This window comes from Polypterus senegalus, chromosome 2 (assembly GCF_016835505.1).
Source record: "Polypterus senegalus isolate Bchr_013 chromosome 2, ASM1683550v1, whole genome shotgun sequence".
NCBI lineage: Eukaryota > Metazoa > Chordata > Cladistia > Polypteriformes > Polypteridae > Polypterus > Polypterus senegalus.
Genome location: NC_053155.1, coordinates 98,013,229 through 98,036,249, shown reverse-complemented (window position 1 = coordinate 98,036,249; position 23,021 = coordinate 98,013,229). Strand labels below are relative to the sequence as shown.

General features: G+C 37.9%; 2 protein-coding genes across 5 annotated transcripts in view; both read right to left on the bottom strand.

Annotated features, from left to right (window-relative positions):
• The window catches only part of LOC120523176 (calpain-5-like), a 223,293-nt gene extending 215,228 nt beyond the window's left edge, over nt 1–8,065 (bottom strand). Inside the window, exons 1-3 of the mRNA XM_039744219.1 lie at nt 5,243–8,065; nt 2,669–2,751; nt 1,084–1,719 (exon numbers count right to left, since the gene is read on the bottom strand). Of these exons, the coding sequence (XP_039600153.1) occupies nt 1,084–1,511 (428 nt within the window). The 5' untranslated portion in view covers nt 1,512–1,719; nt 2,669–2,751; nt 5,243–8,065. The remainder of the gene's footprint in view (nt 1–1,083; nt 1,720–2,668; nt 2,752–5,242) is intronic.
• A 1,719-nt stretch (nt 8,066–9,784) lies between these two features.
• Nucleotides 9,785–23,021, bottom strand: part of dcun1d5 (DCN1, defective in cullin neddylation 1, domain containing 5 (S. cerevisiae)) — a 32,356-nt gene continuing 19,119 nt past the window's right edge. For all 4 annotated transcript variants that reach the window (XM_039744216.1, XM_039744215.1, XM_039744217.1 and 1 more), the window contains 7 exons: nt 22,602–22,693; nt 21,879–21,949; nt 21,375–21,466; nt 20,375–20,483; nt 14,611–14,715; nt 12,230–12,332; nt 9,785–10,325 (listed from right to left, as the gene is read on the bottom strand). In XM_039744216.1, the coding sequence (XP_039600150.1) occupies nt 10,270–10,325; nt 12,230–12,332; nt 14,611–14,715; nt 20,375–20,483; nt 21,375–21,466; nt 21,879–21,949; nt 22,602–22,693 (628 nt within the window). In that variant the 3' untranslated portion in view covers nt 9,785–10,269. The remainder of the gene's footprint in view (nt 10,326–12,229; nt 12,333–14,610; nt 14,716–20,374; nt 20,484–21,374; nt 21,467–21,878; nt 21,950–22,601; nt 22,694–23,021) is intronic.

Genomic DNA, 23,021 nt, shown 5'->3' with positions numbered 1-23,021 from the left:
ACAAGACATTTCACAAACTGTTCACAGCCCTTTCTCATTCAGTACTAATGTATAATTCACGACTCTCCATGGCTTCAGAGTGACATGTATTGGGGAATGGATGTAATGTCACCTTTATTTGCCCAGCCTTCTAACTTGCAGCAGTCAGCAGTAGGGGGCTCTACTGTTAATTCAGAAGACCAGGCTCCCCTCAAATTGCCCTGTAGGTGACTTGCACATTTAACTACAATTGTAGGGCACATGTGCTGCCATCCTTCCATTTCTAGTATTGAGGTGACCCCAGGATTTGGTAGGGTATCTCTTGACCCTACAAGTAATCCAAAGAGGTGTTTAAATATCCATCTGCGACCACAGCACAGTGCCTAAAGTTGACAAATGAGTATGGCGATGGCTCTGATGGGCGGGGGGACACACTGGCTATTATAAAAAATGAGAGAAAAAAGGTCACTGGGAGTGGGTGAGCTGGTGGTTGGCAAGCCGGTTGGCTAGTACTCTAAGGACGACTGTGATTGAGGCCAGGGGAGCAGGAAGGCTGTTGTTTCCTTCCATAATTGTGTATTACTACCTTTAATCATCTCTTCCTTGATTTTGACGAAATAAAATCATTATATTTCATGTATTGCGAGCACTAGACCTGGCACGTGCTTAAAATGGATATCTGTGTACGCACATGTGTTTGTGTTTCATGTACATGTTGTAATAGTTATCCTCCACTAAATGAAGGGTCACCATTTTTATTTTTATTTATTTTTTTTTTAATATTTGATACACTAGTGACAAAGTGGTTAGCTCTGCCGTCTAACAGCTCCAGAGACCGGGGAATCAATCTCAGCACATTGTCCACACATCTGCATGGGCTTACTGCCACATCCCAAATATGCATGTGTTAGATTATATAGTGCCTCTAAATTAGCTCTGACATGCAGTCATATGGGCTGGTGCCCTGTTCAGGGTTAGTTCTGGTGTTAGACCCCGCGCTGCCATGATAGTTGGCAGCTCTCAATGACCCTGAACTGTCTAAGAGGGTTAGAAAATGGATAATCTTTGTACATACTGTAAATATTTATTTATTTAGAGCAATACCTTATAGTAGTCTTGTCACTGAGAGGAGGCTTCCAGATGTTGTATCTCTCTTTTTTACATTTTTTCTGTTCAGGTACTCGATCTGCGCTCAAATCCACTTTACACAAGCCAAGCTGTCTTCCAAAATGTTCTACAGTGGGGTACAGAAATTCTGCTGACTGATACTCCAATAGCACATAAAGCAGAAAGTCTGACAGATTTGAACTGGATAGATCTGAATCTTGAAGGACCACTACAAGGAAGCAACACAACAACAGCAGCCCGGAGGAACCAGCAGGCGGATATTCAAGTCGCTGGTGCTGCACTGGTGACCATTTCCACTGGACACGGAATAACACTGCATTGCAGAACCTTGAACAGGACAGGTGAGTGTTTTCCCATTGAGACAAATACTTCACCAGCAGGTAGATACACCAAGTACAGGGCATTGTTCAATGAGCCATTTTGGACTCTCAAGATCATAGGCCGCTCGTCTATGGTGGTAGACTTGGGTGCAGCAATGAAAGTAGCAGTTGATGGCATTCACTCCGGGGAAAAAAGCCAATTGCCCTTCCTGATTTCCTTTATTATTAAAAATACTTTGACAATGAACATTTTCATGTCTTCACCCAAAATCTATTATTAGATAAATGGCACCTGAGTGAAGAAATAAGACATATATAAACTGGTTTCATGTGCTTAATGGACAAATTAATTATAATCAAGTACCAGTACATATTTCTATGCATTACATATGCAAAGGTGCTTATTCATAAAGTCAAAAATGGCAAGAAACAAACACACATCAAACACCATCACTTTAAACTACAGGCATTTCAGTCTCTGACTCTTTTTCAACAGTAGCAGGCTAATACAGGGTGTATACTGTATACTAGAGGGTTTTGGGTAAATCAGTGTATTCAACTAATGTGGTATTTTTGCTTCAAGGGCAACTACTGCCATTTTGTTTCCATTTTTTTTCCAAGTCATTGTGCTAAGCGTCCATTGCTTTAGTGTGTCATCTGTTAAAGCAGTGAATTTTATAAGTACATGCATAACAAAACACACTAAAACATTTTGCCAAGTTTCCATTACCAAATCCTTTATTCAGCTTTACACTGAATACACCAAAGTTACAGTAAACTAAGACCTTAATTTGAAACATACGGCTTTCCAGGTTAAAATAAAGGCCCCCGTCAAACTAGGACTGTTGCGTCTCCAGCAGCAGCTGACAGATCATATGACTCCAGGCCCAAGGCCCAAACAAGCAGTTCCCAAAGGGAGAGACAAACAACTAAATAAGGAATAATAACAGTAATAATACATGTTATTTTTATAGCACCTTTCCGTTTCTCAAGGAACAAAAAAAATAAGTTCACAATACCAAACAAAAAGGCTATAAAGTTTTCAAAAGACAAGAAAGTCAAAACCTGTAACACAGTCCTAAATACAAGGTGAATCTATAACCGACATCAAAATCCAAAACTGGCCAAAAATCAAAGAAGTGAAAACAAAGTCAAAAACACACAAATGACAGAAATGCAAAAACTTAGTAAGGTGAGCAAAGAACAATGAAAAAGTCGGAACATCCACGAAAAGGCCTTACCTGTACAGAGCGCAGAGGCTTTTTGAGAGGCCTGATCACAGCACCTATGGCTTGGAGTTTAATGAAGAGCCTCGCCCCATCACCTTCAAAAACAATTACATTATTGAGAAAAATCACAGCAAAAATAACTAAATAAAAAACACAAAAAGGATTAGCACTTCATAACTCATTAATAGCATTGAGTGAATATACGGTGTTTGCCATGGACATTGTTTACTGAATATTTTCTTAGAAAAGTTTACAGTGTAGCCAGCTTAGGTTAAATTCACCTCCCCCCCCATGATGCTTTGCAAGTCCAGCATGACATCACTGAAGTGTAGCAGCCAACGTTGGATGGGACAGCCCAGCAAGTAAATAACATTAACCCTAAAAGTGGGATATACGAGTGGAAAAAAGATTTAAACACAAAACGTGCACACAGAAGGAAACTAGAAAGGTGTCAGTGTGTCTGTGTCTGAAGGTGATCTTGTTTTGTATGGACTTTTGTATATATGACCCCTTTGACATTATTACCCAGAGTGCTGTCAGGAATCCACATGCCTTAGTGTTGTGCTTATTTAGCAGCAGTGGCATTGAGTGGGCAAGAGCCCAGGGGGTTTTTGCTGAACTTTTCAATCCGAGAGAGGGGTCTACCTGTTCTGAAATATGTAGGAGCCATGTTGTATTGAATTCATGCTTCCTGCCTGCATGTCATTTTATGATCTTATGTTAAATTCTATTAATTTGATCTCAGAGAGGCAAATAGGTTAGCACTGCTGTTCGGATCACTTTTTTGGGCACTTAGGGACAACTGAAACACCATTGCACATTTATAAGCCACTCAGTCTCTCCTTTCTAATTGACTTCAGTACATTTCATCGAGTTTGTCAAAGTTCTTGAACATTTCTGCATTTTCGCTGAATTCAAGGCATGTGAGTGTGATTAAACTACAAAAGGAAAAGTAACTGAAAACAAGACCTGAATAAACAAAAAAGAAATACTGCCAAGGTGTGCATGCCTAGCGTAGGTGAATGTCTATGTCATATGCGGTTTTGGCTTTTTTACTGTGGACAGACACTTTCATTAACAATGTGAAAATGCTAACGTAGACAGAGATTGTTATTGTTTAAAAATGCTGTTTTTAAATGAAAATTGAGTAGTGTGCACAAATCGTAGGTGTTGAACCTGCTGCTGGCATAGACCCCTGTTGTCTTGACTGCATACTAGATAAAGTTCTTTGAATTCATACATCTATCCTTTTCCTCAGTGTCCCAAAAACTATTCTCATATGTATGCAACAGCTTCATTGACTTGGGGGGTTTCATTTCTTTCAGGTCACCTGGTCTACTGGCAGACTCCACTGGGGAGACTGGACACCACATCACATATGAGCAGCAACAAAGCCACCATTATGTCTGAGCAGGACAAGAGTTTAAGAATAAAAGCCTCCTCAGCGCACCACCAGGGGCTTTATTATTGTTTTTTCAGCCACAGTGAAGGTCTTTTTGTTACCTACTATATTGTCAAAGTAAAGGAAGGCAAGTTAAGGATAAGACGGGCTCAACTAGAAGAAGTATCAGCTGGGATAACGGACGCGAGGTTTGTGGCTGCAATAGCTGCTTCAGTCGTTGTGACTTTCTTAGTGGCTTTCATACTTGGAGCATTCGCAAGGCCAGCATTTGCAAAAGTGTGGCTGCATGTTAACAACTGGAGGAATGCTGAGGTTGCTGAGCAGAGGATGGAATTAGAATCTGAACTACAGCTGCACAAAACACATTTTAAATTTGACACCAGCACTGAGCTCATAAATTCTGAGTGTCAAGATGGCTCTGCACAGACCATTTCCAAGGCTACAACTCACACAGTTCCAGTGAAGGAGCAAGAATCACCAGTAGAGTTACCCAGGGTTCCTCCACAGCCAGCACCCAGATTTAGACCCCGACATGAGATGACAGAAAGTAATTTTGACAAAAAAGAGCAGCCAAAAGATGAGACTGAGGAGGAGGATCAGACTAAGCAGCAACCACCTGGACCTCGAGAGAGCAATGATGATGGTGAACAGAAAGCACCAATGATTATTCCCACACAATATGAGGACGTTATAATCGAGAAGAGCCCAGCAGGGGAAAGGCTCTTGATCATTACTAATGAAGAGGACCAGAGTGTGAAAGTGTACACTGCAGATCTAATGAGGAGATGTATCTCAGGTCCTCATACTGCAGTGGGTGTCGATAAAGAGGTCAACAATAGCTTCCCAGACACAAGTTTAAATCAGCCACAGAGTCACCCAATTGAAGTAACGCCGGAAAGAGAAATTAAAGCTATGTTCCATAATTCAACTCCAACAATGGCAACAAAAGTGGACACCAATGCACCCTACCATGCTGACTTCCATGACATAAAAACAACAAAGGAACCCAGTGATTCTGAATATTTGCCAGCGCAGGGTGACGTCTACCCGGACAGGAAAAAGGAATTACCCAATTTACTTTGTGGAAGCGGACACGCCAGTCTCCCCCAGTGCCTGGATAACAAATGTTCTATCACTTCAGCCATGCAGAAATCAAAAGAAACAATGACAAATGAAAAACCCACAGAAATAGGAAGCCAAACAGCTGCTCAGTCCCAGAAAAAAGAAGAGCCTGGAATGCAGCGAGACTTAATGGACTACACTGATGAGGAGGCACACATGTCCTTTAGTAGGGAATCCCCTGTAGACCTGCTTCCACCCAAATCTAGGAAAAGAAGAACAATCAAGTTATACAACTATGATGAAGAAGGAAAGCCATACAGTCATGTCAAGAATTTGCAGGAGTGTGAAAGCCAGCCTGCCACAAGACTCAGGCCAGTGTCCATGAATCGACTCAGTGGTATTATGAGCTCCGCATTTCTTGAGAATTCATTGTTTCAAACAGATGGCTCACAAAACCAGCCTGCAATCTCCACTGAAGATGTGTTACATGTGTCCATTTAAATCACAGAAATACTGAGCTGTCAAAGAACACAAAAAACCATTATAGGTAATCAGTTTTAAAATATCATCAGTTGTGAGTAGCAATTAATAAAATCCCTCCCAGGTCTCTGGAGTTATAAAGCAATACTGTTAACTCCTACCACACCATCCAAAATTCCTTTTTGCCAGATTTTAGTAGTTTTTTTTTTTTTAATACATATTTTAAATATGAGAAATGACTGGGTTCAACTTGCAGTCCTACTCATTGCCATCTGTGTGGAGTTGGCAAACTGCCTCAGTGTCTGCACAAGTAACCTCAGTCTGTCCGATACGCACGTGCTTGGCCACACCAAAGTCGCCCGGCCTTAGTCCAGCAGGCATGGCTGACCCTATGATGTGATGGCAGTGGGAGAGGCTCCTGTTCTTTATAACTCCCTGGTGCAAAGAAATCTGGAGATCTACATCAATAAAATCATAAGCTGTTTGTTTGCTAATCACACAAAAAGAGCTGCACCAATATTCACAAGCCTTTTGTGTGTGTTGTGGTCGGTCCCACCTAAAATACAGGCCTCATGTTGTACCAGGGAGAGATGTTACAATTGGAGGGCAATCCAAATAGGAGTACTGATGCAGAAGTGTGCATGCAAAGTGCTGCCTCAAAGACCACAAAGGTTTCCTTCTGAATTCATTTGGATAACAATATAATTGTCTAAGGGTACGTCTTTTTGTCTCATTGTGGGTTGTGTTTCGCTATACAGAATTTCAAAAAGAGTTTTAGCCAATTTATCTATACCCAGGCAATGTCAAATACCTCAACTAATAAGGAAATAAATGGATACAATTCATGAAAATGTAACCTGGTGGCTTTATACTGGCAACGCTGCCAAGCTGCAACAGAGGAGGATGAAGCGTATTTCAACCTAAATGATACTGTAAGTTTGATTCCATTATTCAGTATTACTCCAGAAAACAAGTAAATAATTATGAACAAAAAAGGACATTCATTCACATGTGTTAGCTGCAAAAATATATTTGAACAATAAATATGTCAAAAAACCAACAAAAAGAAAAGTTATGGCAACTGACTTGTCATCTTGACACACAGACCTCATTTTTGAAGGAATGAATATACTAGGACTGTCAAATTATCACAAATAAACAGTATATATTCAAATGCAGGTTCAATATCCAGAGTGCTATATGTACTGTATGATTTATCTTTAATTATTTATTTAGCATACTCCTTTACTCCAAGCAGGTAATGAAAAATCTATAAAATGAATCAGAGAATTTATCAGGTAACTACCAAGTTTAAAAAGAGGATGACTTTAAAGTAAAACACAAACATCATAATTAGTCCCATGGCTAGATGGACAGTGGCAGCCTCTATCTATCGGTCTATCTATATAAAGAGATGGCTAGGGACAGTTATCTTCCTATATGGTCTATTAACAAAATTGACCACAGTGAATGTCAGACAAGGTGCATGGGACATGACTTGATATTTTACAGTGCAGCATGAAACTGTAATGAGGTTCTCTTTCTTTCCTCTTTTACAGGTGACTTATTTCCATTACAATTCACTGTTTTAGACATTGTGTCAAAACTGTAGACTGCATGTTAACCTGTATTGGCAAAGGTAGCTAAAAAAGAGCATTTTTGACATTGAAAAGCTCCTTTAAAATGGTGATTTTTAAAGCTGTTACATCAACAAACAGAAAATTAGAAAATATTGCTGTCATTTTGCATTGTGTTTTTGCTTAACACAATGATGCTTTACAGTTCTACCATAAAACCGGCAGTATGTCAGAGATCTTTGGTTTAAAAATTAACTGGAGGGGAATCAGAAGCAAAATGATACTTTTACAGTGCCAGAGGAGTATTTAGGAAAATCTGTTCTCAGTACAACTGTAGATCCAAAAGCAGAGAAGTAGGGATAGAAAAAATAATTCTGTCCAAAAATGCATTGTGAAATACTATAAGAATCAGAAGGCTGACTATTTTACTAAAGACAATACCAGATACATACATACGCTTATCCATGGTACAAAGCATTTAAAGAAAGTAAAAATGAACACATCTCCCATGGATTTATGTATTCCACTGATATCATGCAGCAAAAATGTTGATTTTCATCCAACAAAAAAAACTTTCTGTATGGCATATTATTGACAATGTTTTTCATTCTAATTTGCACATAAAGTGTATGTTTTGGCAGCCATCAATCCTTTTTCTGAACCTGTCTAACCCATCAGAGGGCTTCAGGGCCTTGAAACACATCCTGAAGTAAAATGATGCAAAATACACTGCAGTGAGGGCTCATCCCAGCAGCATCAGGCACAAATCACAAACAAAATCCTGAAAAGACACTAGATGAGCACGAGAGGCCACAGTCATTCACGTTAGCAAGTCTGAACTCTCTCGACACTTAAAACCCATATACAGTGCATCCGGAAAGTATTCACAGCGCACCACTTTTTCCACATTTTGTTATGTTACAGCCTTATTCCAAAATGGATTAAATTCTTTTTTTCTTAGAATTCTACACACAACACCCCATAATGACAACGTGAAAAAAGTTTACTTGAGGTTTTTGCAAATTTATTAAAAATAAAAAAACTGAGAAAGCACATGTACATAAGTATTCACAGCCTTTGCCATGAAGCTCAAAATTGAGCTCAGGTGCATCCCGTTTTCCCTGATCATCCTTGAGATGTTTCTGCAGCTTAATTGGAGTCCATCTTTGGTAAATTCAGTTGATTGAACATGATTTGGAAAGGCACACACCTGTCTATATAAGGTCCCACAGTTGACACTTCATGTCAGTGCACAAACCAAGCATGAAGTCAAAGGAACTGTCTGTAGACCTCCGAGACAAGATTGTCTTGAGGCACAAATCTGGGGAAGGTTACAGAAATATTTCTGTTGCTTTGAAGGTCCCAATGAGCACAGTGGCCTCCATCATCCGTAAGTGGAAGAAGTTCAAAACCACCAGGACTCTTCCGAGAGCTGTCCAGCCATCTAAACTGAGCGATCGGGGAGAAGGGCCTTAGTCAGGGAGGTGACGAAGAACCCACTGGTCACTCTTTTAGAGCTCCAGAGGTCCTCTGTAGAGAGAGGAGAACCTTTCAGAAGGACAGCCATCTCTGTAGCGATCCACCAATCAGGCCTGTATGGTAGAGTGGCCAGACGGAAGCCACTCCTTAGTAAAAGGCACATGGCAACCCACCTGGAGTTTGCCAAAAGGCACCTGAAGGACTCTCAGACCACGAGAAACAAAAATCTCTGTTCTAATGAGACAAAGATTGAACTCTTTGGTGTGAATGCCAGGCGTCACGTTTGGAGGAAACCAGGCACCACTCATCACCAGGCCAATACCATCCCTACAGTGAAGCATGGTGGTGGTAGCATCATGCTGTGGGGATGTTTTTCAGCGGCAGGAACTGGAAGACTAGTCAGGATAAAGGGAAGGATGACTGCAGCAATGTACAGAGACATCCTGGATGAAAACCTGCTCCAGAGCGCTCTTGACCTCAGACTGGGGCGACAGTTCATCATTCAGCAGGACAACGACCCTAAGCACACAGCCAAGATATCAAAGGAGTGGCTTCAGGACAACTCTGTGAATGTCCTTGAGTGGCCCAGCCAGAGCCCAGACTTGAATCCGATTGAACATCTCTGGAGAGATCTTGAAATGGCTGTGCACCGACGTTTCCCATCCAACCTGATGGAGCTTGAGAGGTGCTGCAAAGAGGAATGGGTGAAACTGGCCAAGGATAGGTGTGCCAAGCTTGTGACATCGTATTCAAAAAGACTTGAGGCTGTAATTGCCAAGCTTGAGGCTGTCATTATGGGGTGTTGTGTGTAGAATTCTGAGGAAAAAAAATGAATTTAATCCATTTTGGAATAAGGCTGTAACATAACAAAATGTGGAAAAAGTGAAGCGCTGTGAATACTTTCCGGATGCACTGTATATCTAGAATGACTGAATAAACAAGTGCACTGCTCGACTGGGCCACAGCTCTACAGGTAATACATTCAAAAGAAAGGAGCAAAAGGCTGCAAGAACAAATCCATACAATAGTCATCAAAAATGGTTAGCAGTACGGCAAAACAATTTTTATGTGTCAAATAAAAAATTTATTCTGTGTAAAACATGTCTGAAATTTGTAGGCGATATTTGATGTATTAAAAAAATAAGGGGGCTCAAATTATCCTAAAACTGGAATGAGGGATAAATAACTTGATGCTGGTAATGCTTCTATGTGATTATTTATGTAGAGTGTGCCTACTTAACTAGCAGGCATTATATTTCATTTTTATTCAGTACTCCAAATTCCAAGCACTACAGTTTCAGTGTTACAAAATCTTGTTAAAATAAAGCTCAACTTTGAACAATGAAATTTTATTTACTTGAAAACATACTATAAACAGATTTCTTTTTTTTAACATAAAAAAAAAAACCTTCATTCGTCATCATTATCCCAACAGAAAATGGAACAAAAAGAAACATAATGAAGATTAAAAAAAAAAATATCGCCACTTTTTCTTTTTAAATTAATACCAAAGAGTCTTTTTCAAATTGTATCCATGACTCATGGACTAACATCTGTCCTTGAACTTGTGTGAACAGTACTGAAACAAAGTCCATTCAAGTGCTCAATGTTTGCTATAATGTTAAACGAGCTTTTTGCCACTCCACAAATTCATCTAAAAGAACAGGCCCTGGAACAAAAATGAGAGAAAGAGCATTAAAACCATGAAAAATCAATTTAACATCATCACAAGTCGACTTAGTAGCCAGATAATAGTTACCAGTAGCAGACTCTTACATGAAATGTTAAAAGTGAGACGATGTTCTACCTATGCAAACAACCACAAGTAGTTGGCAGAAGGACTTTTTTGGAAGCTGCGTTTTGCTAGCTCTCCAAACATATACCATGAAGATGATGATGGGTAGTTAAGGTGAGTGAAGTCTAATGTAGTCTGAACTGTACCAAAAGAAACTAAAATTCTAGATTTTATTTTACACCCTAACTCTGTGTCCGATAACCGAATGCACATCCTCAACGATACTTCCAATCGAACAAAAAATAAATAAATATATAAAAAGAAACTGGTCTTGACAGACATTAGAATCAATTTATTTTTAGAAATAAAGGAAAGAAGTGGAAGCAGTAAACAGAGTTGCACCCTTTTTGACTTGGGAGCTCATTCTTACACGTATATACAGTAACAGTCATTCTTATAAACTTTTTAAACTCCTCCGTTACTTGGCATGACAGCAATATTCCTTGGAGGCGGGAAGTAACACAATTTCTTTTTATAAAACATTGAAATAATGAAGTATTAATATTTTGGTTGTTTTTGCAATGTAGCGTATTCGTGTGCAACTTCCAAAGTTGATGTTCTATGGAAATGACAAACCTACCAGTGTACTAAGTTGATCTGTTCCTTATTTTCTAAATAAAATTAAAAAAACTGTTTGCCATATCAATACCAGTAATTGTCCTCATGGGGATAAATGTCAGAAAGAGTGAAATTTTCCTTTAAAAGAAAACAAATGCAAAACTACGGTAAAGAATAAACTCATTTGCCTCTTCTAAAGCACAATATAAAATGAGGGGTTGAATCAAACTATGAAAGTGATTTTACCAATGGAACAGGAGCATACACAGCACATGTACGTTTAAATGCAAACCCTGGGAACTTAAGTACTTCCATTCTATTATTTCTTTCCTAGTTTTGCTTTTAAATAAGGGTGTATTGAATGAACCCTAACCCACGATAAGTGAAGAAGATTCGATTCTGTAACATTTCAAATGAAGACAAAAACAAACAGTCCTCTAGTTTAGTGTAACCTAACCACTGGGTCCATAGAATATTTTGATGGTCTACAAAAAAAAAAAAATTCGTAGGTCCTGTTTTTTGGCCACTGTGAACAAATATCAGATCCCAAAAATTATTTCATGTTCTGCCTTGTGTATTAGGGTTACATGTAACCCAATAAAGAAAACTGGTAGAATCCAAACCCCTAAATTTGGATGGCTTAGGGCCGAGGACTGCCATCGTTTTACGATCTAGTCTATGTAAATTTGGATGTTCAAAACTCCAATGCGGGGATACAACCCAGATTCCTAGCAAGTATGCCCCTGTCTCAGATCCTCTGAACTAAAGTAAATATGGACCTGCAAAACTCCAATGGGGAGGATGACCACACCCTCCTCTAGCACTCCGATCTACAATCCTCTCATTTAAGTAAATCTGGAAGAAAAATTCTCCAAAAAATGATAGAAAATCTGAACACTACAATATCCGCTCTATTAAGAGATCGGATTTAAAAGAGAGTACTAGCACTTATGTGTTTCTGCTTCAGGAACTGGTTGGACAAATTATGATAGAGAATAAAGTTTACTATATTTTTCCACCTGCAAACAGTTTGTGAAGATTTTCTCTTCTGCTGGGCCACAAGTCAAAAATGTTGAAACCATAACTCTAGAGCACACTGATATATTGGGACAAATGTGGACTCAAGACTAACATGCACATAAAATGCACTTTTAATTCAAAGTTCAGTTGTCTTGAATGAAAATATCTTGCTCAATATGACAAAAAAAAAAAATACTTACAGGCACCATCTTCATCATAATTGCTAAGATCTGAATGAACTGTTCGGCTGAACTCTAAGACGTTGTACCACTGATCCTTGTTCATTACTTTATACTTGGATTGCTATAATGCAAAGTCATAAAAATTTATATTGACTTAAAGAAATTTCACAATTCAAAATATGTCTTATTTGCCACTTAAATATAGTTCATCTCTCAAATGTATGCTGGTTTTGGAAGTTAGTAAATGTTTTTTGTAGGAACTGCTGCTCCTTATACTAAAGACACCATTTAAGAAGTTAAGTAAAATACCCTACCCAATGAAATGCAAATTACATAAACATATTGTGTCTGGAAAACAATGGCCAGTCTGTCATGGGTAGACGGACAAGATGTACATCAGTAACTTCAGCGGGCTGCTTTGACAAGAATGATTTTACACAATCAAATAAAGAAAGCTTCCAACAAGAACACAATGACATTCAGCTATTACTACTACAAGCTATTTTTACTAATTAAAAGGATGACATTCACTTGAAATATGAATTTTTTTTTATTAAAAAGGTAAAGCCTTTTTAATTTATGTGACTGTACAGTAGGCCATAAAATAAGGGCACATATACACACTGTAAAACACATTGTTATTACTTTCTGCTAACCCAGTCAAAGCGTGTCATTCAGTTGAAAAGGTTTTGCCTAACGCCCATACTTGGGCACTGTGGATCGGCTGTAAATATTGATTCTTCAGAGTAGGTTATGCAGATAAGATGTTAAAATAATTGACCTGGGCATAAACAATTTACTAAGTCACTGCAGAAAATGCATGGGCAGGAACGGCGTCACTAAGCCAACAATTAAAAGGTGACTGAAAATTGAAAAATCAATGTTGATATTATCTACTGTATAAGAGTAGCTGTAATTTGTTAACCAAAACAGTTGTATTTGTTTGCATCTGAACAGTTGTGTTAAGCAACAATGTGCCACTATCTCAGTGATGATCATTTCAGTCTCCTTTAATCTGCAAGCTTTTTCTTTTTTGCATGTCCTTTGCACTGCCCCATGTTTTTCTATCACAAGCTTGAATTTGAGTTATTACACATAGTGACCATAGGGAATAAGGCTCTTTGCCAAGGATGCCAATGCAACGAGTCTCACCGAGTTTACCTGGTTTGGAAGGAGCTGGAAAAGGGAATAAATGTCAGGTTTTAATTGCAGTCATACAGTATATACAGTTAAAACAAGGCAATTAAATACATATACATAACTGCTGCTACAGATGCTAATCATCGCTACGCTGCATCACTGAGGAGATGTAAGCTGACAATAGTCCTTGAACCACTGCACACAAAAAAAACAGGTAAGGCCAAGCGTGCAACATGTGAAAATGTCAGCTGCATGTCAGGGGGATACTGCTATGGAGGCCTCATAAATCAAAAAAATGAGTGACTGAGTACGTGATAAAGAGAGGGTGGCACTGGGTATCATCCTGTTCAAATTCCTTTCTCAATTATCCTGACTCCTATTGCCAGCACTGTGCTCCAGTTCTTACCCATGTGTCTATTAAGGAACAAAACCAAATCCGACACTGTAAATGGACTTTGAATTTCTGTAAATGTAACTAAAACACTGTGATCCGAAAGAGATTTTCACGTTCACTCCTGGGGCCCTTCGTTGGTTGCAGGATTTTCTCCTGGCCAACTACACAATCAGCAAGTCACTTTAATCCTAAATGTTTAACTGGTTGAATTTTTCTTCTTTTAATTTTGTATTCAGAATAATAAAATAGCAGTGATTTACATTATAAGAAACCAAAATTATTTTTTATGCATTGACTCCTTCTCAATTGTAATTGACTTCTGTTACAGCAATTTTGCTATGTTAATGGCATCTAAATACTGACAATCACTGGAGCAGCGACAGGTATAAATTCTGAATTTGACACAAAGAAACAAACTGATCTGAAATAAAAGTTTCATCACAGCATCATTGTTAAATTTTAGTAATTAGTAACCTTTACAATAGTTTTTGGAGCTGTACAGTAAATAAACACAAAGCATTTACCTCAAGCTTAGCTAATTTCCCCCCCCCCAAACTATGCAGCTGTAATTGAGTTAATAATCGAAAATGAAAATGTTATAAAAGTACAGAAAGCTCTGCTGTTTTTACAGTAGGATCTTAATTCACTACAAATTACAGTTCACACTTTAAATCTTTTACTCAGAAGTTTAATTCAAATCACTCAATTTACACTACTTTAGTGTTTTGCTTAGTTCAAATAAACTAATTAACACACAGTTAATGAGAAAGAGTAAAGAAGGCAGCACTATTTGCGCAGGGGGATGTTGGAGAGCTTAATATATGAAAGCAATCATTGTATGATGAAAAAAAAATGTAATACAAACCTCCAAAAACTGGTGAAATACTGAAAAAAGAGGCCACGTCCTTCCTAATAATAAAGCCAGCATGGACTTAGCTGTGTCAATATCCAGGCTGCGCTGGTCTTTATCCTAAAAGATACAGAAAGCAAAAGCCCCCTCAGCTACTGGTACTGATTTAAAAATAAATAAATAATTTGAAACTTGTGTTGTTAAGTTAATTTCCTTGTTAACACAGGAGCAATATAAATATAAATTGTGATGAAAAAGCCTTAATGGAGTTAAGTAATCGCAAGGCTATGTTATTACTGAAGTAAAACCCAACAGTATAAAATGCAGTAAATTTAAAATAGAAAAAAAAAAAAGAATAAATTCACTAATTATTCCAAAGAAAACAAATGGAATAATGTCGTACATGTTAAAAATTGCTACTAGCAAAGTGATGTTTATGTATTTACACAATTCAAAAATGTAAACATGTATACTGTTCCATAATCACTTACTTATCTACTCCTGTCATAGCACGAGCACTGTATTGCCCAAATAAACCCTATTCGAAGGCAATCTAATTTGAATGTTAAGAGCTTTATTTCAATTTGTGGTATTTGTAATGCACTCTGCTTACATTGTTTTTAAAATAATGTAATGATCACCTAGATGGAAAATTGATAGTTCACAGAATTGACAGTTCAGCTTTTCCTTACTTACTGTCATGAACAACAAGAACTCACAATTTGTCCAGCTCCGGAAAGAAGTGGAAAGGTAAGCCAGTAACATACATGGGGAGGAATGGGGATCACTGTCTTTATAGGCTTATGTTTTATTTTCTTAACATTTCAAGCACATTTACAGTATGAGAAAAGGAATACATATGAAGGTTTCATCCATTCTCTCTTTTTACTTTCATGTGTTTAAGGCTTTCGTTAGATTTTTTTTATAAAGAATGTTGTCTGTTTGTATTTTTGTTAAATGGAATGTCTTGGAGAGGAATATTGAAAGGACTATTGAGTATGAGAGTCTGCTAGTTTGAAAGTAGAGTGTATTATGTTTTTGTTTGGAATGTGCAATGTAATGTTAGTAAATTAACTGCTTTGCTGAAATGAAATGTCTGATAATATTTTCATTTACTGTTGCACAAATTCTTACATGCACAACACACATTTTCTTCTTTGGAAACCTTGCATTATTTATGTGTTATTATACAGGATGTCACCTTCTAAATAACAGTTATTAATCTCTAAAGGGATGTTCACTGTTTATGAAATATGATATAAACTATAATTCTTAATGCACATCTATTTTATAAATAAATCTTCTAAAAAAAAAAAAATGAACTGTGACTGTATAAAAAAGCATCTAAAACTAAGACAAAGTATAAAAGGTATAGCTAAAAATATAAGGAAACACAAATACAGTGCAGCTACTGTGTTTAAAAAACACTTCCATAAATTTACATATTTTGCCCACTACAGGACTGAAACTAAATTTTTAGAGAAGAGATCTAATAAACAATCCAATGGTCTTTTAATTTGGTTATTTACAGACACAAACTGCAGTAAGATTGTTTTCCTCCTCTCTAGAAACGTAATTAGTACTTACAGATTACAATTAAACATTAGTTTACTTCTTTTCTCATTATTTTGTGCAGGATTTTTTAGTTTTCTACTGTATTGTTAAACAGATTACAATTATAATATTACAATATATTTACAGTGGGCTGCAAAAGTTTGGGCAACCTTGCTAATAGTTATTTCCTATATAAATCGTTGGTTGTTACGATAAAAAATGTCAGTTCAATATATCATATAGGAGACACACACAGTGATATTTGAGAAGTGAAATGAAGTTTATTGGATTTACAGAAAGTGTGCAATAATTGTTCAAACAAAATCAGGCAGGTGCATAAATTTGGGCACCATTGTCATTTTATTGATTCCAAAACTTTTAGAACTAATTATTGGAACTCAAATTGGCTTGGTAAGCTCAGTGACCCCTGACCTACATACACAGGTGAATCCTATAATGAGAAAGAGTATTTAAGGGGGTCAATTGTAAGTTTCCCTCCTCCTTTAATTTTTTCTGAAGAGTAGCAAAATGGGGGTCACAAAACAACTCTCAAATGACCTGAAGACAAAGATTGTTCACCATCATGGTTTAGGGGAAGGATACAGAAAGCTGTCCCAGAGATTTAAGCTGTCTGTTTCCACAGTTAGGAACATATTGAGGAAATGGAAGACCACAGGCTCAGTTCAACTTAAGGCTCGAAGTGGCAGACCAAGAAAGATTTCGGATAGACAGAAGCGACGAATGGTGAGAACAGTCAGAGTCAACCCACAGACCAGCACCAAAGACCTACAACATCATCTTGCAGCAGATGGAGTCACTGTGCATCGCTCAACCATTCGCGACTTTACACAAGGAGATGCTGTATGCGAGAGTGATGCAGAGGAAGCCTTTTCTCCCCCACAGCACAAACAGAGCCGCTTGAGGTATGCTCAAGCACATTTGGACAAGCCAGCTTCATTTTGGAATAAGGTGCTGTGGACTGATGAAACTAAAATTGAGTTATTTGGGCATAACAAGGGCGTTATGCATGGAGGAAAAAGAACACAGCATTCCAAGAAAAACACCTGCTACCTACAATAAAATATGGTGGTGGTTCCATCATGCTGTGGGGCTGTGTGGCCAGTGCAGGGACTGGGAATCTTGTCAAAGTTGAGGGACGCATGGATTCCACTCAGTATCAGCAGATTCTGGAGACCAATGTCCAGGAATCAGTGACAAAGCTGAAGCTGCGCGGGCTGGATCTTTCAACAAGACAACGACCAAACACTGCTCAAAATCCACTAAGGCATTCATGCAGAGGAACAAGTACAACTTTCTGGAATGGCCATCTCAGTCCCCAGACCTGAATATAATTGAAAATCTGTGGTGTGAGTTAGAGAGAGCTGTCCATGCTCGGAAGCCATCAAACCTGAATGAACTAGAGATGTTTTGTAAAGAGGAATGGTCCAAAATACCTTCAACCACAATCCAGACTCTCATTGGAACCTACAGGAAGCGTTTAGAGGCTGTAATTTCTGCAAAAGGTGGATCTACTAAATATTGATTTCATTTATTTTTTGTGGTGCCCAAATTTATGCACCTGCCTGATTTTGTTTAAACAATTATTGCACACTTTCTGTAAATCCAATAAACTTTATTTCACTTCTCAAATATCACTGTGTGTGTCTCCTATATGATATATTTAACTGACATTTTTTATCATAACAACCAATGATTTATACAGGAAAATAATGACTATTAACAAGGTTGCCCAAACTTTTGCATCCCACTGTACATATACATATACTGTACACACACACAGTGCATCCGGAAAGTATTCACAGCGCATCACTTTTTCCACATTTTGTTATGTTACAGCCTTATTCCAAAATGGATTAAATTCATTTTTTTCCTCAGAATTCTGCACACAACACCCCATAATGACAACGTGAAAAACGTTTGAGATTTTTGCAAACTTATTAAAAAATAAAAAAACTGAGAAATCACATGTACATAAGTATTTACAGCCTTTGCTCAATACTCTGTCGATGCACATTTGGCAGCAATTATAGCCTCAAGTCTTTTTGAATATGAACAAGCTTGGCACACCTATCCTTGGCCAGCTTCTCCCATTCCTCTTTGCAGCACCTCTCAAGCTCCGTCAGGTTGGATGGGAAGAGTCGGTGCACAGCCATTTTAAGATCTCTCCAGAGATGTTCAATCGGATTCAAGTCTGGGCTCTGGCTGGGCCACTCAAGGACATCCACAGAGTTGTCCTGAAGTCACTCCTTTGATACCTTGGCTGTGTGCTTAGGGTCGTTGCCCTGCTGAAAGATGAACCGTCGCGCCAGTCTGAGGCCAAGAGTGCTCTGGAACAGGTTTTCATCCAGGATGTCTCTGTACATTGCTGCAGTTCTCTTTCCCTTTATCCTAAATAGTCTCCCAGTTCCTGCCGCTGAAAAAACATCCGCACAGCATGATGCTACCACCACCATGCTTCACTAGAGAGGGATGGTATTGGCCTGGTGATGAGAGGTGCCTGCTTTCCTCCAAACGTGACGCCTGGCATTCACACCAAACAGTTCAATCTTTGTCTCATCAGACCAGAGAATTTTGTTTCTCATGGTCTGAGAGTCCTTCAGGTGCCTTTTGGCAAACTCCAGGTGGGCTGCCATGTGCCTTTTACTAAGGAGTGGCTTCTGTCTGGCCACTCTACCATACAGGCCTGATTGGTGGATTGCTGCAGAGATGGTTGTCCTTTTGGTTCTCCTCTCTCCACAGAGGACCTCTGGAGCTCTGACAGAGTGACCATTGGGTTCTTGGTCACCTCCCTGACTAAGGCCCTTCTCCCCCGCTCACTCTGTTTAGATGGCCGGCACGCTCTAGGAAGAGTCCTGGTGGTTTCGACCTTCTTCCACTTATGGATGATGGAGACCACTGTGCTCATTGGGACCTTCAAAGCAGCAGACATTTTTCTGCAACTTTCCCCAGATTTGTGCCTCGAGGCAATCCTGTCTTGGAGGTCTACAGACAGTTCCTTTGACTTCATGCTTGGTTTGTGCTCTGACATGAACTGTCAACTGTGGGACCTTATATAGACAGGTGTGTGCCTTTCCAAATCATGTCCAATCAACTGAATTTACCACAGGTGGACTCCAATTAAGGTGCAGAAACATCTCAAGGATGATCAGGGGAAACAGGATGAACGTGAGCTCAATTTTGAGCTTCATGGCAAAGGCTGTGAATACTTATGTACATGTGCTTTATCAATTTTTTTTATTTTTAATAAATTTGCAAAAACCTCAAGTAAACTTCTTTTACGTTGTCATTATGGGGTGTTGTGTGTAGAATTCTGAGGAAAAAAATGAATTTAATCCATTTTGGAATAAGGCAGTAACATAACAAAATGTGGAAAAAGTGATGCGCCGTGAATACTTTCCGGATGCACTGTATATACATACATACACACACACACACACACACACACATATGTGCAAGTTTAGGGAGAATTGTAGGGGGGAAAAAAACAACAAAAAAGAATAGTACAGTATTGCAAAATGTTTCATGATACACATTTCACAGGGAAAATAATCCCCCCCCACCCCATGGCAAAAGCTATGACACTCTCTTCAGCAATGTTAAAGATAGCCATGAACAACCTGTAACACAGTAAAAAGAATTTGTTTTCCAAGTGAATGCATAAAAATGCATTCCAACACATGGTGCACATCAAAGATAGACAATCATCCTCAACTACTGTCTCCCTGCCCTTTTGTGATGTGACCATTATTGAACTGAAGTAAGTCTGAAAACAACAGTCTCTCACAAACTCTCAATCCAAATCAGGGGTGCAGGGAAACGAAGTCTAATGAGATCAGTACCAGGAATAACCAAACAGATTCAGCATCCTGTAGTGTTGCCAGAGTTTACATGTTCTCCCTGTGCCCATCTGGGTTTTCCTCCCACTTCACCAAAAACATGTGCAGATTAGGTGAATTGATAATCCAAAACCTGCCCGGTATACCAATTTGCATGAACAGGCCTTAAAAGGGACTGGTGCAGTATCTAAAGATTGTCATACATTATCCTGTTCAGTTGACCATAATGCAGAATTCTTAATATGTTTAACTCACATGCAAACAGCTTTTGTTTGGGAGGGAATAAAGGAAAAATAAAACAAAAAGTCAAGAGAAAATGGAGCTAAAGCACAAAATCATGACAGAGTATATTTTAAAGGCATACTCACCCTTGCAAAATCAAAGGCATATCTGTAGATATTTTTGAAAGTTGCAGTGTCATTTAGCTGTGATCGTAAATAATCTAATTTACCCCGCAATCTTTCCGTGCAGTCACATCTGGAATAAAAAATAGTCTTATCACTTGATTATATTTCAGGACAGGGAGTGTAAAAACTAGACCAATGACTGCTGTTCTATGGTGGAGAGCAGGGCTTGTTATACAAATTCAGTATTCAGCTTCTGACTCTGTAAACCTTAATTGCCTCAAAAGCTCCAAAATTAATATTCCACATATTGAATCCGACTAGGGTTTAAGATATTTATGCTCATGGTATTTTTGGAACAACATAAAGTATATTCTGTAACCCACAATAAGTAAAATATTAAAAATAAATGCTTTACTTTTCCATTTGTAAATAACAAATAAGACATTTTCTCCATATATAAAACAGTATTAAACTGCTTCATTCAACTGAGGATCAACGGGGCTGGAGTCGATCCCAGAAGCATCAGGAGTACAGTAGGAAACAGTCCTGAACGCAGCACCAGAGCCAAAACACAACAAAACACCTATCTCCTATCATTCAAACCTGCATGCATTTGAGGATGTAGAAGGGAAAATGACACATGCAGACACATGGATCTTTACCACACAGAAATTTGCTAGATCTTTACTGCACCAACAACACACAGGAGGGCTACCGTACCAGCTAGTTGTGGACCAAAAACTATACCAAAGATTAGGTTGCCACATAGCTTGTAAGATGAAAAGAGAATAACCTAAAGATATGGTTTCAACTTGTAAATGTATGCTTGTTTTCTTACTGTTTAAAACCATACCAGAAAAAGTATCACTCACAAAGTGCACCAAGTATAAATAATTAAGATTCATTAGCCTTGTAAAACACACCAAGAGCAGCAATGGGGCATTAAAGACCCATTGAGGGATTAAACTGGCATTACAGGCCTAGTCAAAAATAGTACATTATGAAAGAAGAAACTCCTTACTGTAACAAGGTCATTCCCTTTAGCCATTCTTCCTTCGTGAAAAATCCCATGTTGGGAGCTTCTAATTTCCAAGCTAAAACTAACATAATAATCTAAAAGAAAAAGAGGAACAATGTTTCAGTATTTTGAACACTTATACTTAGAGGTTGGTCAGTTATTTTAAGTTACCACATTGGGGAGAGAAAAATAAACAATGTGACACACCAACTAAGAAAGGTTAGTACTAACTGTGCCATGGATTTAATTTTGACATATATTTTTATACACATTTTATTGTACAGTATATAGTTTACAAATCTAAAAATTCACATATAGGTAAAAGCGGTCCTGTCCAAAGCATAGCAATTTGCATTCTTGCTGACTAAATTCCAGTACTGTGGATGACTATAACATTACTGCATAGGAATTTCTTTATTATAATAATAAAAATGGGATAACAAAAATGTAAAATAAGCAGAGCTGTAAAAGAGCTTAATGTAAAGCAATTTCAAAAAGAGAGCTCACATTTTCAGGTTCCACGCCTATATCTTCACAAAATTTTTCCATGCCCTCTGGACCCACAACTTCATCTGAGCCTTATGGAAGGGGAAAAAAAAAATAAAAAAACACCACACAAATTAATTCATGCACAGACATTTTATATGCACACATTTAAAATGCACTGTACACATATTTCAGGTCCCCCAAGTACATTTTTATAATTAGTTATCTAGGAAGAAATATTTTATTTACTTGAAAAAACATTACATAATGCTAAACATAAGAAAGTTCATGTACAATAGTTAAGGGTAATGTTTTTTTTAATGAATGCTCTAGTGAATTTCCCCAATAGTTCATCACAATAACTATTGTGCTTATAAATTATTAATGCACTACTTTCAAATTTTCAAATGTTGATTCCTCAAATTTCAGTGGTGATGCAAACTTTCACAAGGGAAGTTCTATGCTAGAGCAAGCAAAGAATTTTGCAGGACTTTGTCCACCTTTTACATATATTTGATCATCTTGTAATTTTATCATTATTATGTTTATCAAGAAATTATGCAAGATGACAATTTTATCTAAGCTTCCTAAAGACAGCAGTTCAGGGGATCTTACTATCTCAAAACATTGCTGTTTTATTGGAAATTCTACCCAGAAAACCCATTGGTTTTGTGTACACAAATAAATGTAGCAATTTACAAGAAAACACCTTCATCAACACGCCAAACAGAATGCATATTGTACCTGCATATTCATAAAACCATGACAGGCAACGCTTGCTTGAAAAATTGTCTTCTGAATTTATTAGCCGGGCAGGTGCTTGTGTCCTGCAGAAGCTGCAATAGTGGGAAATCAAAATAAAAATGTAGCATTTTCTTGAAAAATATTCACAATACATTTAAATGTTTGACTTAAAACAATTGTGCCCAATATATCGTACTCCTTATAATAAAAATCTGTTCAATTTGTAAATAACCAGTATCAACAAGGTATCTTCAAATAAGGTTGGTGTACAAGGTACCTATAATCAAACTATTTAAGGTCTAGTATAAAATAGAGGTTTGCACACCAATGATGCCGAAGAGATGCTTTTTAAATATTTTACAGGACCTATGCATCTAAATTCCCAAAACATGGAACCACAGGGTAGATACATCATCGAAT